This window comes from Halyomorpha halys, unplaced genomic scaffold, assembly GCF_000696795.3.
Source record: "Halyomorpha halys isolate HHAL.00 unplaced genomic scaffold, Hhal_1.1 Scaffold841.1, whole genome shotgun sequence".
NCBI classification, from domain to species: Eukaryota; Metazoa; Arthropoda; class Insecta; order Hemiptera; family Pentatomidae; genus Halyomorpha; species Halyomorpha halys.
In genome coordinates this window covers 334,906-348,711 of record NW_027108805.1, presented here as the reverse complement: position 1 = coordinate 348,711, position 13,806 = coordinate 334,906, and the positions used below count along the sequence as shown (strand labels likewise).

The 13,806-nt window shown below is 35.2% G+C and overlaps 1 protein-coding gene across 5 annotated transcripts in view; it reads right to left on the bottom strand.

Annotated features, from left to right (window-relative positions):
• The window catches only part of LOC106686584 (serine/threonine-protein phosphatase 2A 56 kDa regulatory subunit gamma isoform), a gene marked incomplete at its 3' end in the record, with an annotated part of 114,886 nt that overhangs the window by 50,961 nt on the left and 50,119 nt on the right, over positions 1-13,806 (bottom strand). Inside the window, 1 exon segment of one of the 5 annotated variants that reach the window (XM_014429969.3) lies at positions 2,627-3,284. Within the exon segment in view, the coding sequence (XP_014285455.1) occupies positions 2,627-2,780 (154 nt within the window). 5 annotated transcript variants of the gene reach the window in all.

Here is a 13,806-nt window from a genome sequence, read left to right as displayed (position 1 = left end):
CTTAATAATGAAAAACAACTAAGTAAATCAGAAGTAATGATGAAATAATACATTACAAAACACTAACTGCTACGTTAAATAAACTAAGAAAAAAAATCATAAAGGCCACTTTCTAGTAGCACAATGAGAAAGTAAAAAAAAAAAATTCACCTTCAATGGTTCCAAATAGCTATAACTAATCGAGTTCTGCGAGAAGGGATGAGGAAACAAGAAAATGAGGTAGACCTATCCCACATATGTAACTTTTTCAGTCTCTCTATTTTACCGGCCCATGTACATAAATAGACTTCCTATTTGAAAGCCCTAAATATAAAAAATTGATGGTTTAAGAGACAAGCAAACAAAACAAGTTTGAATATATCAAACACCATCCCACAGTGAAAGATTGGCTTCAACAAAATTAAAATAAAAGAGCTCAGGTCTCGTGTAAAGTTTTAAATAGATATAAACAGCATTAACAGATATAGGGAAAGACATGTAAGAATATATAACCTTCTACTCAAAAGTCATGTTGATGATGGTGATAAATAAAGTGTGTTATGTACACTTACTGCGTTATGTAAATTGAAATACTGTGCCTTTTTTTATACGAGAAGATGGTTGGGGCGTGCAGTCAAAATAAAACACAAATAAGCAAGCCATGAACATGGGAAGAGACTACAAATGGTGGCAGTACTGGCTGGACACTCTCCGACGCTTGAAAATACCACAGGGTGACTTGATGTGAAAGAAGGGGAATATAAATATCCCTAATAAATCATTTTTCACAAAATTTTTAACATGTTTATCAAATTTCTGTGTTTACAAAAAGGAAATAAAAAGAAACTAAGCCATGTTATTGTAAAGAGTTAAAATATTTATTATGTAAAGAATACAAAAAGACACATAATTATGAGAAATAGTTGGGCGTGGATGACTTATACGAGGAGAAGATGGTTGTGGGGTGCGGTCAAAATAAAACACAAATAAGTTGAAGTAACTTATTTAATCGTGCCAACATTTCGGCCAGAATTTCTAACCTTCATCAGGGCTGTTAGCTTGAACTCTGACTGCCAAGTGCCAAGTCATTTCATCTCACCGCCACTTGGCGTTTTCCTGTCTTTATCATATCGACAGTTAGTTCAATATCATCCTCTATCACCTCATTGAACTCATCCTCATTACAACCCTTGTTCTGATTGTACACAGGATCCATTTATTCATTTTCAAACTGCTTTTCTCGCCTCTAGAATCCACTCATCTTCACACACCAGTTTCTCTTGCTCATTCTAATATTTCTTATTTTTCTCCAGAACAATTTCAGATTTCACCATTATATTCAAAATGGCATATTAATGCTGTTTAGAGGGTTGTATTTCCCTCTGGTAAGCTGTGAAATCAGCTAAAAATTGTTGGGAATACCTAAATTTTGCCCCCCTCTCTTCCAAACAACTGATATTATAAACATTTATAATATCAGTTGGTATTAAGTTTATAATATCAGTTATTAAGTTTGTACCATTCTAACTTGCTAGGAACTTAGAATAAAAATGTTTTCAGTCGAGTTTTAACTCAACTTACTTACTTAAACCCAACTTTAAGTTTGGGAGAAAACTTAACAACCAAAACCAAATTAATAGATATTACTTAAAGATTTAGATAAAATGAAAAGAAATAATACACCTAAGAGCAAGCAGAAAATTGGACACCAATACAGAGAGATTAACTGGAGGAGAGTGATTAGTTAAATACAATTACAAAAATGACGATTTTAAAATTAATAAACATAAAAAATACTAATAACAATAAAATGTCTTAATAAACAAAGACAATTTTTAATTTTTATATAGTAAGCAGAAGAGGTCATAACCAATATTAATTAATTCAAAACTGATATTTAAAAGATGGGATTATGGGAACATGTTAGATTTAAGAAAATCTAGAGATTTTGTTAAAATCTTGGCATGTTAAAAAATACTTTAGATTAATAAAATCAGATGAATATCCTGAAATTTCAAGTCAATATATGAATGATGTTGATGTAATGTACAATATACAAAGTTAAAAATGTAGTTATATGTAACTTTTAAAATTCATTACCTATAATAAGGGAAGATTAAATCCTTTATTGATGGAGAAAGCTATGGTCATTTAAGAAGACAATGGACATGGGAAATTCAAATAAAAACGAAAAAAACAAAAAAACAAGTACATTTTATACTACAAAAATAAATAAATGTGAGTTGTCTCCACATTGAATTACATGTTTTTTTATTTGTTTATAGTTGACAATGAAGACCTATGAAAAAAAAATCAACACTCCCAGCCCACTGTGATTACATTTTTATTCCATGTTCAACAGAATATGATAAAGGATAAATAGCTAATGTTTTAAAAGGGAATTCTTTCTTGCAAGGATGATACTCAATTCAATGAAAAACAATGTAATAGATATAATAAGTTTAATGCCATTAAATAATACAAAATATTTGGTAAGTTTACCTTCACTGAAATACTAACAAAATATTCATTGAGCTCATATTCTGTTAAATACACAACACCTAAAATTTCTATAAAACCTTGAGATCGGTAGCACATATAATCCACTTTTTTTATGTTTTAGTATACATATCACTATTAAAAATACCTGAAAAGGAAGGCAGCTGGGCAGGTATGGAGACAGATATGATTTGATTGTAGGATTGTCTTGTAGGTGCAGCAGCAAGATCAAGTCCCTGATGAAAACTTGGTGATTTCGGGATGCCGAGGGTTCCCCCTACCGGCCCCCAACACACCACCATACCACTACAATCACTATCAGAACCTAGGTACTAACTATTTGACACCTTTAAAGAACCAAACAACAGAATGAAGGAACACTAAATTGGCACATATTTTAACATGAAATCAATCAGAGCATTAATCTCAAGAAGGGATATTTATTTTCAATGTAATATCATAATAAAATGTTCCTAATGATTAAAATTCATTAAACTACAAAATAAAGATGATTTCATACAAATATTAAACGATCCTCCAAAACATTGTTTTAGATATGATATGTTTATCATGTGATGAACAATTATTGAATTATTACGTAAGATAATTTAAAAAATCTAAAAGAATAGTTATTTTCTGAGAAACAATATAATGAAGGAAGGTAACAACAGAAGGGAAATGTACGAGTATGATCGATCGGCGGCGCCCCCACTCAGTAGTCATGGTAACCACTAGTACCATATTACAAACTTCAAAATAATACGTACTAACATATTATAGAAGTATTAATTTAAAAATATAAAACAACACAAAAGAATATTCACAATAAAACAAAAAAATTGTTTGATCCCGAGAATCCATAATCAATCACAATTTAACAAAACCATCAATTAATAAAAAAATGTTTTTTTCTTAAATTCTTATGTTAATGAATAAACTAACAAAATAAATAAGTAAAATAAACTCTTTATTAACAATATTTAAAAAGCAAAATTCAAGCCCATAATAAGGTACTATCGGAAGTGAAGATAGTAACAGGTTTAAAAATTCCGGGATAATCTGCTAAGTTCGATACTATTTTAACAAATGTTTCCCAAAGCTCCTTAAATTAAGAAATATAATAAGCAGGATTCGTATATTTCTGGACAGCTAACCTGAATAAACCTATAATTCCTACACGACGATGCCATTCAACTAAAATTCCAATATATCCAATATACATCTAGAGGAACTGACAAATTAAAATCACTACACAAGCTACAAGGAAGCTATTTATGATAACTGTGCAGAGCATGCGCTGTATAGGTTTTGGAAAAAAAAAAAGTGGTCGTCAGAACAGACCTTATGAAACGAAACCACACTGTCATAATAACACTACCACAAGGACTTTTTGGGTTACTATTACACATTAGTGAATAATAAATAGCAAGGGAGAACACTTCAAACGCCTTGAAGGTGAACAAAATTTGTTTTTCTTAAGAACTTGTTTCCATTACATATAAATACAATAGGCGTTTTTATTATTATATTATATATTTAATTGGAAAATGAATTGTAATTCAAAATTAAAAATATATATTAGATCGACACTTTCAATTAGGAGTATGGAATTCACCTAGTACACAGATCCTCTCATACAGCACTGAAAGAATAAAATACCAAAATATTAAATTGTAAAATTTAGTTGTTCATTTTGTATTTACAAACGCGATTTTAAACAGCTTTCCTAAAATAAATGTCCAAGTATAAGATTGGAAGGTGTGGCAGTGGGAAGGGGAGTAAGTTCATCATGCCTCGCAGGAACTCCTTCCACAGGCTCCCTTTTACCCCAAAATCGGCGTTAAGCGGGGTAACACTTAGATAAATTAAGTTTATATTTCACTGAATGCCGGGTAATAACGTTGTCTAAACGTCGGTTACTCGGGGATATATTCCTGCAAAATGAAAATTAAATAATTATGTACTTTATTATTACGTAAATATTTAACAATGAAATATGATCCATGTTAGCAGGGACGAGGGCACTTACCTTGGGCGGCACATAATTTTTAGAATTAGTAATTATGTTTAATTTAATTAAGTCAATGTTACCTAAAATACTGTTGACTTATATTGGGAGGAGGGGATGTAAGAGGTGGCGGCACAATTCCTGGTTCCAGCCCTGCATGTAGGTAAATTATAAAAATTTCATGTGTATAAAAAATCGTTTTTTTTTTTATTTAACACGTTAAAAAAATAATACAGGTTTCGTACAACCGGTTCAAATCACATCATAAATTACCAGGTACTCGGAAAATGAACCTATGAAGAGTAACTTCATTACTTAACCCGCAGAGGCGGATTAAGCTAGTGCGGACTCCACAGCTCTTAAGTTTAGAAGTATGACCTGTAGTGCAAGGGCCGGGAAGAAAAAAAGGCACTTATTTCACCCCAATTTTTTATTACTTTAACGAAAACTATGTATAATTACTAGTCAAAATTGATGAGTCTGCCAAGTATAGTTATGGGAAATAAAAAATGGCGGCTGTTTCAAAACGTTAAACAAAATTAATTTTTTATCCGGATCTCTTTATCTTTAAAATTACAAACAAACTAGAAAATCTAAGAGGGCATTATTTAAAGCAGAGTAAATTTTCTGAAATATTAGCCCTAATTGAGCTATTTACGTTCAATGGTTCTCGAGATAAAGGTTTTTAAAAAGCAACATTTCATAAAAATGTACTGAAAAATTAATAGATAATTAATTCATGTTATTTGCTAAAATAAATTGATTTATAGTTGTTCAGAAAATAAGTTTGATTTATAAAAAATTTTATTTCAGAAACCATAAGACCATCTGGGCCCTGTTTCATAATGAAAGCTAATAGTATTAGTTCATAGTACAAGTGTAGAAATTAGTATGGTAATAATACTAATACTTATGTTTTTCATGATAGGGATGACTATTAGTGATATTACAGGAATTAAAAAATACTAAAGTACAAGTTACTATTGTACAAGTCAGTGTAATCGAATTAAGATAAATCTACAAACCTAATAGTATTAGTTTGTACTTTATTATGAAACAGGGCCCTGTACGTATTTAGCTTAATACTATTAAAGCTAGTTAAATTTACTTTAAAATAGTTTATACCCTTTATCTGTGTATGAGTAGTAGTTAATATGATATTAGGCAAAATAAATTCACAAAACGTTAATTTCTAGTTGTTCGGATAAAATGTTAAATTTTTGAAAACATATATGTCTAGAACCATAAGACGTACATATGTCTGCAAGCACTCAAAATAAAGGAAATTTAACTTACTATAAAGTAGTTTATAACACATATTTTCGTAGGGGTAGTAATTTATAAGATATATAAATTTGGCACATGAAAATTTTTCCAAACTATAAATCAATTTATTTTAGCAAATGTCATGAAAACTACTATTCGTTCGAAGATAAAGGTCATAAATTACTTTATAGCCCATTAAACTAGTTTTAATTCGAGTGCTAATAGACATCTGTAGTAGACAGTACGTCGAATGGTTTTTGAGATATAGATTTCTCAAAATAAATTCACTAACTACTTATCTTTCAATACATTCTGTACAGCATTTTTATGAAATGTTGCTTTTTAAAAGCTATATCTCGAGAGCTATTTAACGTAAATAACTCGATTAGGGCTCATATTTTAACAAATTTACTCTTCTTTAAATGACGTTCTCTTAGGTTTTCTTGTGTTGTTGCTACTTTTGAAGATATAGATAGCTCCGAATGAAAAATTATTATTTTTTGTCGTTTTGAAACAGCCGTCATTGTTTATTCCCCCTACCTATTCTTAGCAGACTCATTAACTTTGACTAATAATTACACATAGTTTTCATTAAAGTAATGAAAAATTGGGGTGAGATAACTGTCTTTTTTCTCCTCTTGGGCTCTTGTACTACTAGGTTTTGTACGTGATGGTGAAAAAAAAATAAAACAGAACTTTTAGAAACAAACATTCCTCTTGAAGAGAAATTTAGAGATAACGTTAGAAAATTTAATTTCTTCGAGTAAATTTCATTCAAAATAAAAAAGAGAAAATTATGCAAAATAATTTCAAAATTATAAACAAATCAACACTCAATAAAGATATACAATATTTTGCCGAAAGATTTTCAAAGATATTTTATTTTTGAAAATAGTTTTAAAAAAATTCCAGGGCAGTTATTATAACCATCTTGTGACTTTTACAAGATAAACATTTTCCAGGCTATGCGTAAGACTCATGGCGTTTCCTACTTCCGCTAATTAATCCGGAATGGAAGATTAGCTAAACTAGGCACTACTTCTGAAAACCGAGTACCGAGTAAACGTTGGGTAAACCTCGTGCCGGGTAATGACCGGTTGTCCGGCACAACACTACAGAGAATCAGTGGCGTAGCGTGGGCGTCAGCCGCCCAGATCAGAAGTATATTTCGTCGCCATGTTATCTATATATTTTAATTTAAAATACTAAAGTATACAGTAATTTTAAAGAAATCCTTGGCAAGAACAATCATTATTCTTTATATACAGGTTACAAACAAAAAAGTCGGGCATACATATTTTATATTATAATAATCAGATTTATTACAAAAATTCTTACATGTATGACACTTACATTGACATGACAGGTATAGAACTATAACGATTATACATTGATGATAGGCAACATTACGTTTTTAGCCAATTGAAAACAAAACACAAATCGGCTTACAGTTAGACCTAGAACGATACTGTTACAATTTATATTTTTATTGAAACATAATATAATTTTTTTAAAATTAAAAACAAAAGTTCTGCCTATAATCTAAAACTTTAAAATTTTACATTCATTTTAAGAAAAGGGACTCCCCAGTTTCGACACAGAATAAGTAATGAAAAATGATCCGTTCTCATTTCAATCAGTCCGAATCGTAGGTGCGACAAAAATATGAAATAAAATAGTTCAAATCGATATAAGATATTATTATTTATAGTGAGATTTTAACACCCCACAACATTACGCCACTGTTGAGAATCGACGCGCAACTAAGTAGAACAAATAAGAAAAAACAATGTACATGCATACAGTTCACTTATAATAAAAAGCAATTACCAATGTATAAATGAAGAAAAAAAAAATTCCAAAAGTTTATTATGAAGTAAAAAATCGGGTGCAGTGGGAGTATCGCACAACTTTCACTTACCATCCTCATCCAACTTCGTCCCCAAAATTTGAGTAGATAGCTGGACTTGTGTTCAAGTCATCGCTATTTTTTGTGATGAAAATCTAAGACGAGAAAGGGGGCAATTTTGAATAAAATATTGTTAATTATGAGAGATAGTTGACCGTGGATGACGTACAAGGAAAAGGTGGTTGGAGGTGCGGTCAAAATGAAACACAAATAAATTGGTGTAACCTATTTAATTGTGCCAACGTTTCCTAATGGTATAAAATATTGTTATATTTCTGTTGCTAAAAAAATTAGGGTTGTTTAGGTGAAAATAACGAATATTACTTTTTTTTATGAACTTTTTTCCTGTCAAGAATACAATATATATTATATTGTAAACAAACGCTGGTGATTAGGTGACATCGGATGGTGTCGGTTTTTCCGATTCAAACCTGCCTATATTTTTCATATTTTCTCCTTTAGTTGTTTATCAAATACTTTAATATTTCTTATTTACCCATTATTTAGTACTATCAACAATAAGAACTGGTTATTTATTATAAATTATCCAAAAACTTAAAAATTAGAATTTACACAACTATTGTCCTCCCCACAGTTCTTTACAGATGCGAGACGTGGCCTCTTACCTTAAGAAATGAACAGCCCCTGAAGGTTTTCAAAATAAAGTTTTATGTAAAATATTCGGACCGAAAAAGGATGAATTAACGGGACAATTTAGAAGGCTACACAACGCTGAATTAAGGGAACTGCACCCAGTAAATATAATTCAGGTAATAACATTACGGTGGGCGTGTAAGGTTGTAGGGCTTAGTAACGAGCGGATCTAATAGGTTCGGGAGGGTAATGGTTTTGGAATGAAAGGTTATTTCGGACAAAATCTGCAACGAATGGGATGCTGAAGTTTTTATTGATGAGTTTATTTGTGATGTAATAAGGAGCATCAAAGGTTTTGGTTTGAAAGGATTGGATACGGGAGCAATTTGATGTTTGGATGGAGTCCCAAAGCTCAATTTCGTAAATCCAAATTGTCTGATTATCATATTGTATAAGAGTTTTTTTTGTAGTTAATGAGTTTAGAGCGTTAGTCAAGTAGGTGCTGTAGTAATCGAAATCTACGAGTAGCTTCTTGCCGTTTCAGTTTAATATGGAGATTCCAAATAAGTCTCTTGTCAAGATGGAGTTCGAAAATAGCGAATCTGTTCAGCAGGCATTAGGGGGGTATTAAAAATACTGAAGGGCAGGAGAGGAGAGGTTTACGACGGTGAGTAAAGATGATCTGATGGGATTTGTTGTTTCCCATAAAATCCTAATTTCACTATTGTAACTGAAGATTTCTCAAGTTTTACTACCATTTTGGGAATATAAGAATTTAGTATGTGATTGAAACTAGATGTTGCAAATAGCGCTTCGTTAGGGATTTATGAGAGGTATAGATAAATCAGTATGCCAGATTTACATGAATGACCTCCTGGTGTTTAGGTAAATCGGTTACATACCATATGAAACACTTAAAGAGCGTTTTCCATAGGATGCGAGAATTCGGACTAAAACTATCTCGAGAGAAGTCATTCTGGGACAAAAATAAATACATTTTCTAGGACAGGCCATATCTCAGGAGGGGTTAAGACCGGATGAGCAGAAGGTAGCGCCTTACATCGGATGGACATAAAGGAATCAGAAGATTGTTAGGAGCATTAAAATACTATCGTCGGTTCGTCCCTGATATGGCGGAACACCAGGTACCCCTCAACAATTTGCTGAGGAAGGTTAGTGCGATAATAATGACGCCGGCCATTGAAGACAATATAAGAAAATCAGAAAGATCAGTAGTAGAAGAAACCAGTACTAGCGTTTCCTGACTTCCAAAAGTAGTTCACGCTCACGACAGACGCTAGTGAGTACGCGCTGGGAGCAATGCTTTCATAAGCAAGTGAGGCAAGGTGTCACAGAGGCTGAAGCACGTTACAGCGCCTTGGAATGAGAACTATTGGGGATAATATGGTCAATAGAACATTTCCAATCCTACTTGTTCGGGAGAAGATTTAGGGTCCAGACGGACCACAGGCCCCTCCAATGGGTGGGGAAGCTAAAGGAATCGTCGGCGATAATTACAAGGTGGAAAGAACTGTTGATCCAGTACAACAGAGCCATCACGTACAAACTTGGAAAGGAAAACGAAGTAGGAAAGTGGCTCTCGCGAGCAATAATGGTTAACACAACAGAATATGACCAAGGGAAAACGTTTGGAATTGGGAGGTAGTTTTTGAGGGAGTAGACTCCGGAAGAAGAACAGCAATCGGCCTCACCAGAAAACCAGAATGGGGAGGAGACGTTCGCAGAAGAAATTTCAAACGACGAAAGACCGACGAAAATAGAGGAGCTTGAGGAGATTATCAACAACAAGAAGTACCAGATTATTTGGAAGACAAAAACCACGGGGTTGCTGAAGATGGAACATAGCAAGTACGGCAGCAGTATCATTTCGACTATCTGGGCCCTGTTTCATAATAAAGTACAAACTAATACTATTAGTCTTGTAGATAGATACGCGACTATATTACATATAGAACAGATCACCCTGACAACACATCCCACGCAGGTTCTTGTAACCTTATTCATAAATCTTTGCCTCACTCCCTTATTCCTACCACTCGTCTGATATTATTCAATCAACATCCGTCAGCTTATCCTCTCTTGTAGATTTATCTTACTTCAATTACACAGACTTGTACAATAGTAACTTGTACTTTAGTATTTTTTAATTCCTGTAATATTACTAATAGTCATCCCTATCATAAAAAAAATAAGTATTAGTATTATTACCACATTAGTTTCTACACTTGTACTATGAACTAATACTATTAGCTTTCATTATGAAACAGGGCCCTGGTCACAACCAGGTGTCAAAGAGGATCAAATCTGTAGAGAACTAAAAGAAGCATCCAACGCCGGTAAGATTCACCATTTATATGTTGGAAACGCGACTGTATGGGAAAAGATCTAACGGCTATGGAGAATGGGAAAAAATGGCAAAGATCGATGAATTATTCGAAGCACGTTGATGGTAGGCCCCCTACGAGATCCAGAACATCAAAAGGAGGTGTTGCCGTATCACCAAGGAAAAACTAATCATCATGGGCTGAACGAGACTATACAAGCATTGCGGCGCAAATATTTCTGGTGGGGCAGAAAACGCACAATCCAGGAGATTCTTGGGAAATGCGAGATGTGCCTCAGTACGAAATATGATCGGCACCCACCCCGTGCAGCTCAAGAAGAGACCTCTACCGCGAACACACCGCTAAGCGACTTACAGGTGAATTCTTTCACCTGGAAAGGCTATAAGTGAGTCATAGTCATCGATGTATTCAGTAAGGTAGCATGTGCAGGACAAATCAGCGGAGGCGGTTTTACGAGCCCTTCGGACATGGTTCCAATTATATGGTGTGCCCGACAGAATTACTTCCGACAGTGGGAGAGAATTCGACAATACAAGCATCAGAGAGGAAATGAGAATATTTTAAGTGGTTTGGCACCTCAACATCCAAAATCCCGTGGAGGGAGCAACTCCATAGCACTCTAAGTGACAACCTAAGAGTGTACCAGCTAGAAAGAGGACTGGAACCTGATGACGCCATGGAACGGGCAGTCGCAGCATACAACCACTCCATACACAAAGCCACTGGGTTTGCCCCATTCGAAATTCTTTTTGGGATGCAGGTATGTCGACGGATTGCCGTGGTACTTTGCCGGGAGAGGATGAAATAACCGGTTAATGTTTTGGCCTTGTATAAGTTATGGGCCAAAGTCCGGAACAGGATTCGCAAGGAAAAAAGTAGAAGAGTGATACAACATAACTTTTGCTCTCTATACCTGCAATTTCATAGGCGTTAGTGCAAATGTCTTTGGTGGACAACGGTATATTCCGGGACCCAATCTTGAATCTATCTCAGAACACCCACCAGTAGCAGTTACACCAGTTACAAATCAGATTCCACCCCTACCGTCAATCTCCATTCCACAAGAACATCCCAATGCTCTGGAGTGGAAATCAGGACGGCAATGGCACAAGATCTCAGGTACAATATCAGACCGTGCATGGAGAGGTTGCAGCAAGATCCGGTACTTGCTTTTCCGAATTTCAATCGGCACTCCACAATAATAACAGTGGGTATGCGCTAGGAGCGATGTTGTCCCAGGAGGGCGAAGGGGGAGAGCGCCCAGTGGCATACGCCAGCAGTTGCCTTGTGGAGACGGAAATTAGATATAGCACAATGGAGCGAGTCCTCCTTGGAATAGTGTGGGCTGTCGATCACTTTAGGCCATATGTGTTCAGTAGAAGGTTCAAGTTACATACTGACCACAAACCACTCCAGTGGGTGGGAAAACTGAAGGAATCGTAAGCCAGAATTACAGGCTGGAAGGTGTTCCTAGCCAAATATAACATGTATGTACTATATAAACCAAGTAAAAAAAAAATGTGGTTGGTTGTCTCAATCACCGTGGAACAAGAAAAGAGACAATGAGGCTGCGAGAATAGACCCCAAGAGAGAAAGAACATGGGTGACCATGATTGACCTCTTCACTAATGCGGCAATGGTGTACCAGGTGCGGAACAGGTTTCCGGAGGTAGTTTTGGAATGGCCGCATCTTGTTGGATGGGGGAAGAGAATTTGACAACTTCTTGATCCGAAAGGAAATGAAGGATATCGATGTGATGTGGCACCTTAACACACCAAGAATGATTGAGGTTGAACTCCCTCATTCTGTGGAATTCGTCTGAGGCACTATTTTTGCATACTGCTCACAATGGACTGTTGAAGGGCGAAGTGCTGTCCACAATTATCACTTGCTTCCGTAAACTTTCTATTTCTTCCCTAATGTGTTTTCGAAGTGCCTCGGGATATCACCTCTCCTTCACGCACTTCACCCTATCCTGCTTTAATGTTATTTCGTGTACCGTTTTTCCTGTAGCTCTCAGTACTTCCTCTTCTTTTCAAAAAATATCATCATATTGCTTTAATATTGCCTCTTTCCAACCCTCCCTCTAGTTAATCACACCCATTCTCACTTAGTCATATACGAGCTTCTGGCAGGTGTACCTCTTCACTCCAATTCTAATATCCTACTGAACCCCACTATTTTTTAACTTTGCTACCACCTTTTCCAAAAGATCTTGTAGCCAATGATTATCAGTGATAATGATTATCTGGTTGTCTCGGGGCATTTTCTTCATTACATGGACTGTTACCTTTCCTCCCTAAGCTCCCCCCCCCCCAAGTTACCCAATTACATTTCTATTTCCCCTTTAATGCTGCAAGGCCTACCCAGAGTGATCAACTGACAGTTACATACTCTGACCTGTAGTTCCCTCTCTCCACCACTCAATCTCTCTATGGCCTCTCGGCAGACGAATGTGTTTTCCAGTGTCTATCAGACAGCTTACTCCTCTCTTCGCTCGTATAATAGACAAACTGGCGTGCTCCTCTTACATGGTGGTTCTCCAACGTGCGGTCGCCCCTCTGTGAGTACACTCCTAAAAACTCTCCTCGATTCTACCTATTTTTCCGCTTCTTCTCCAAGTCTTCCCCTTGTCTTGACCACAGGAAATACTAACCACTGATGCACTGCTCAATGATCTACAGGTCGACACTTTCACTAGGAGAGGATATAAATGGATAACCATATTTTATTTCTTCAGTAACGTGGCAATGGCGCATCAGGTGCTGGACAAGTTGTCGGAAGCAGTGTTGGCAACTTTCCGATCGTGGTTTCAATTCTACGGAGCTCCGGGGTGCATCTCATCAGATTCAGGCAGAGAATTCGACAATGCCATGCTTCGACCATAAATAAAGGACATGGCATCTCAACACACCAGGGTACCCTAAGAGTAGAGGAGGTATAGAGTGGCCTTCATGTCACGTTATATATATTATATTATATAGGCTTCATCGATACTTAAGTTATATATATACATAACTTAGGAGTAGTCGAGAGCAAAATGTAAAAAAAAATGAATGGAAGTGAAAGACTGTCTTTATTGAGTCCTTTACCTCTGGACCCAATTTATTTTTTAAAAATACAACCTTTATTGTATAATATATTACATTATAGTACCTTACAAGATACGATTTTCAAAGATAAA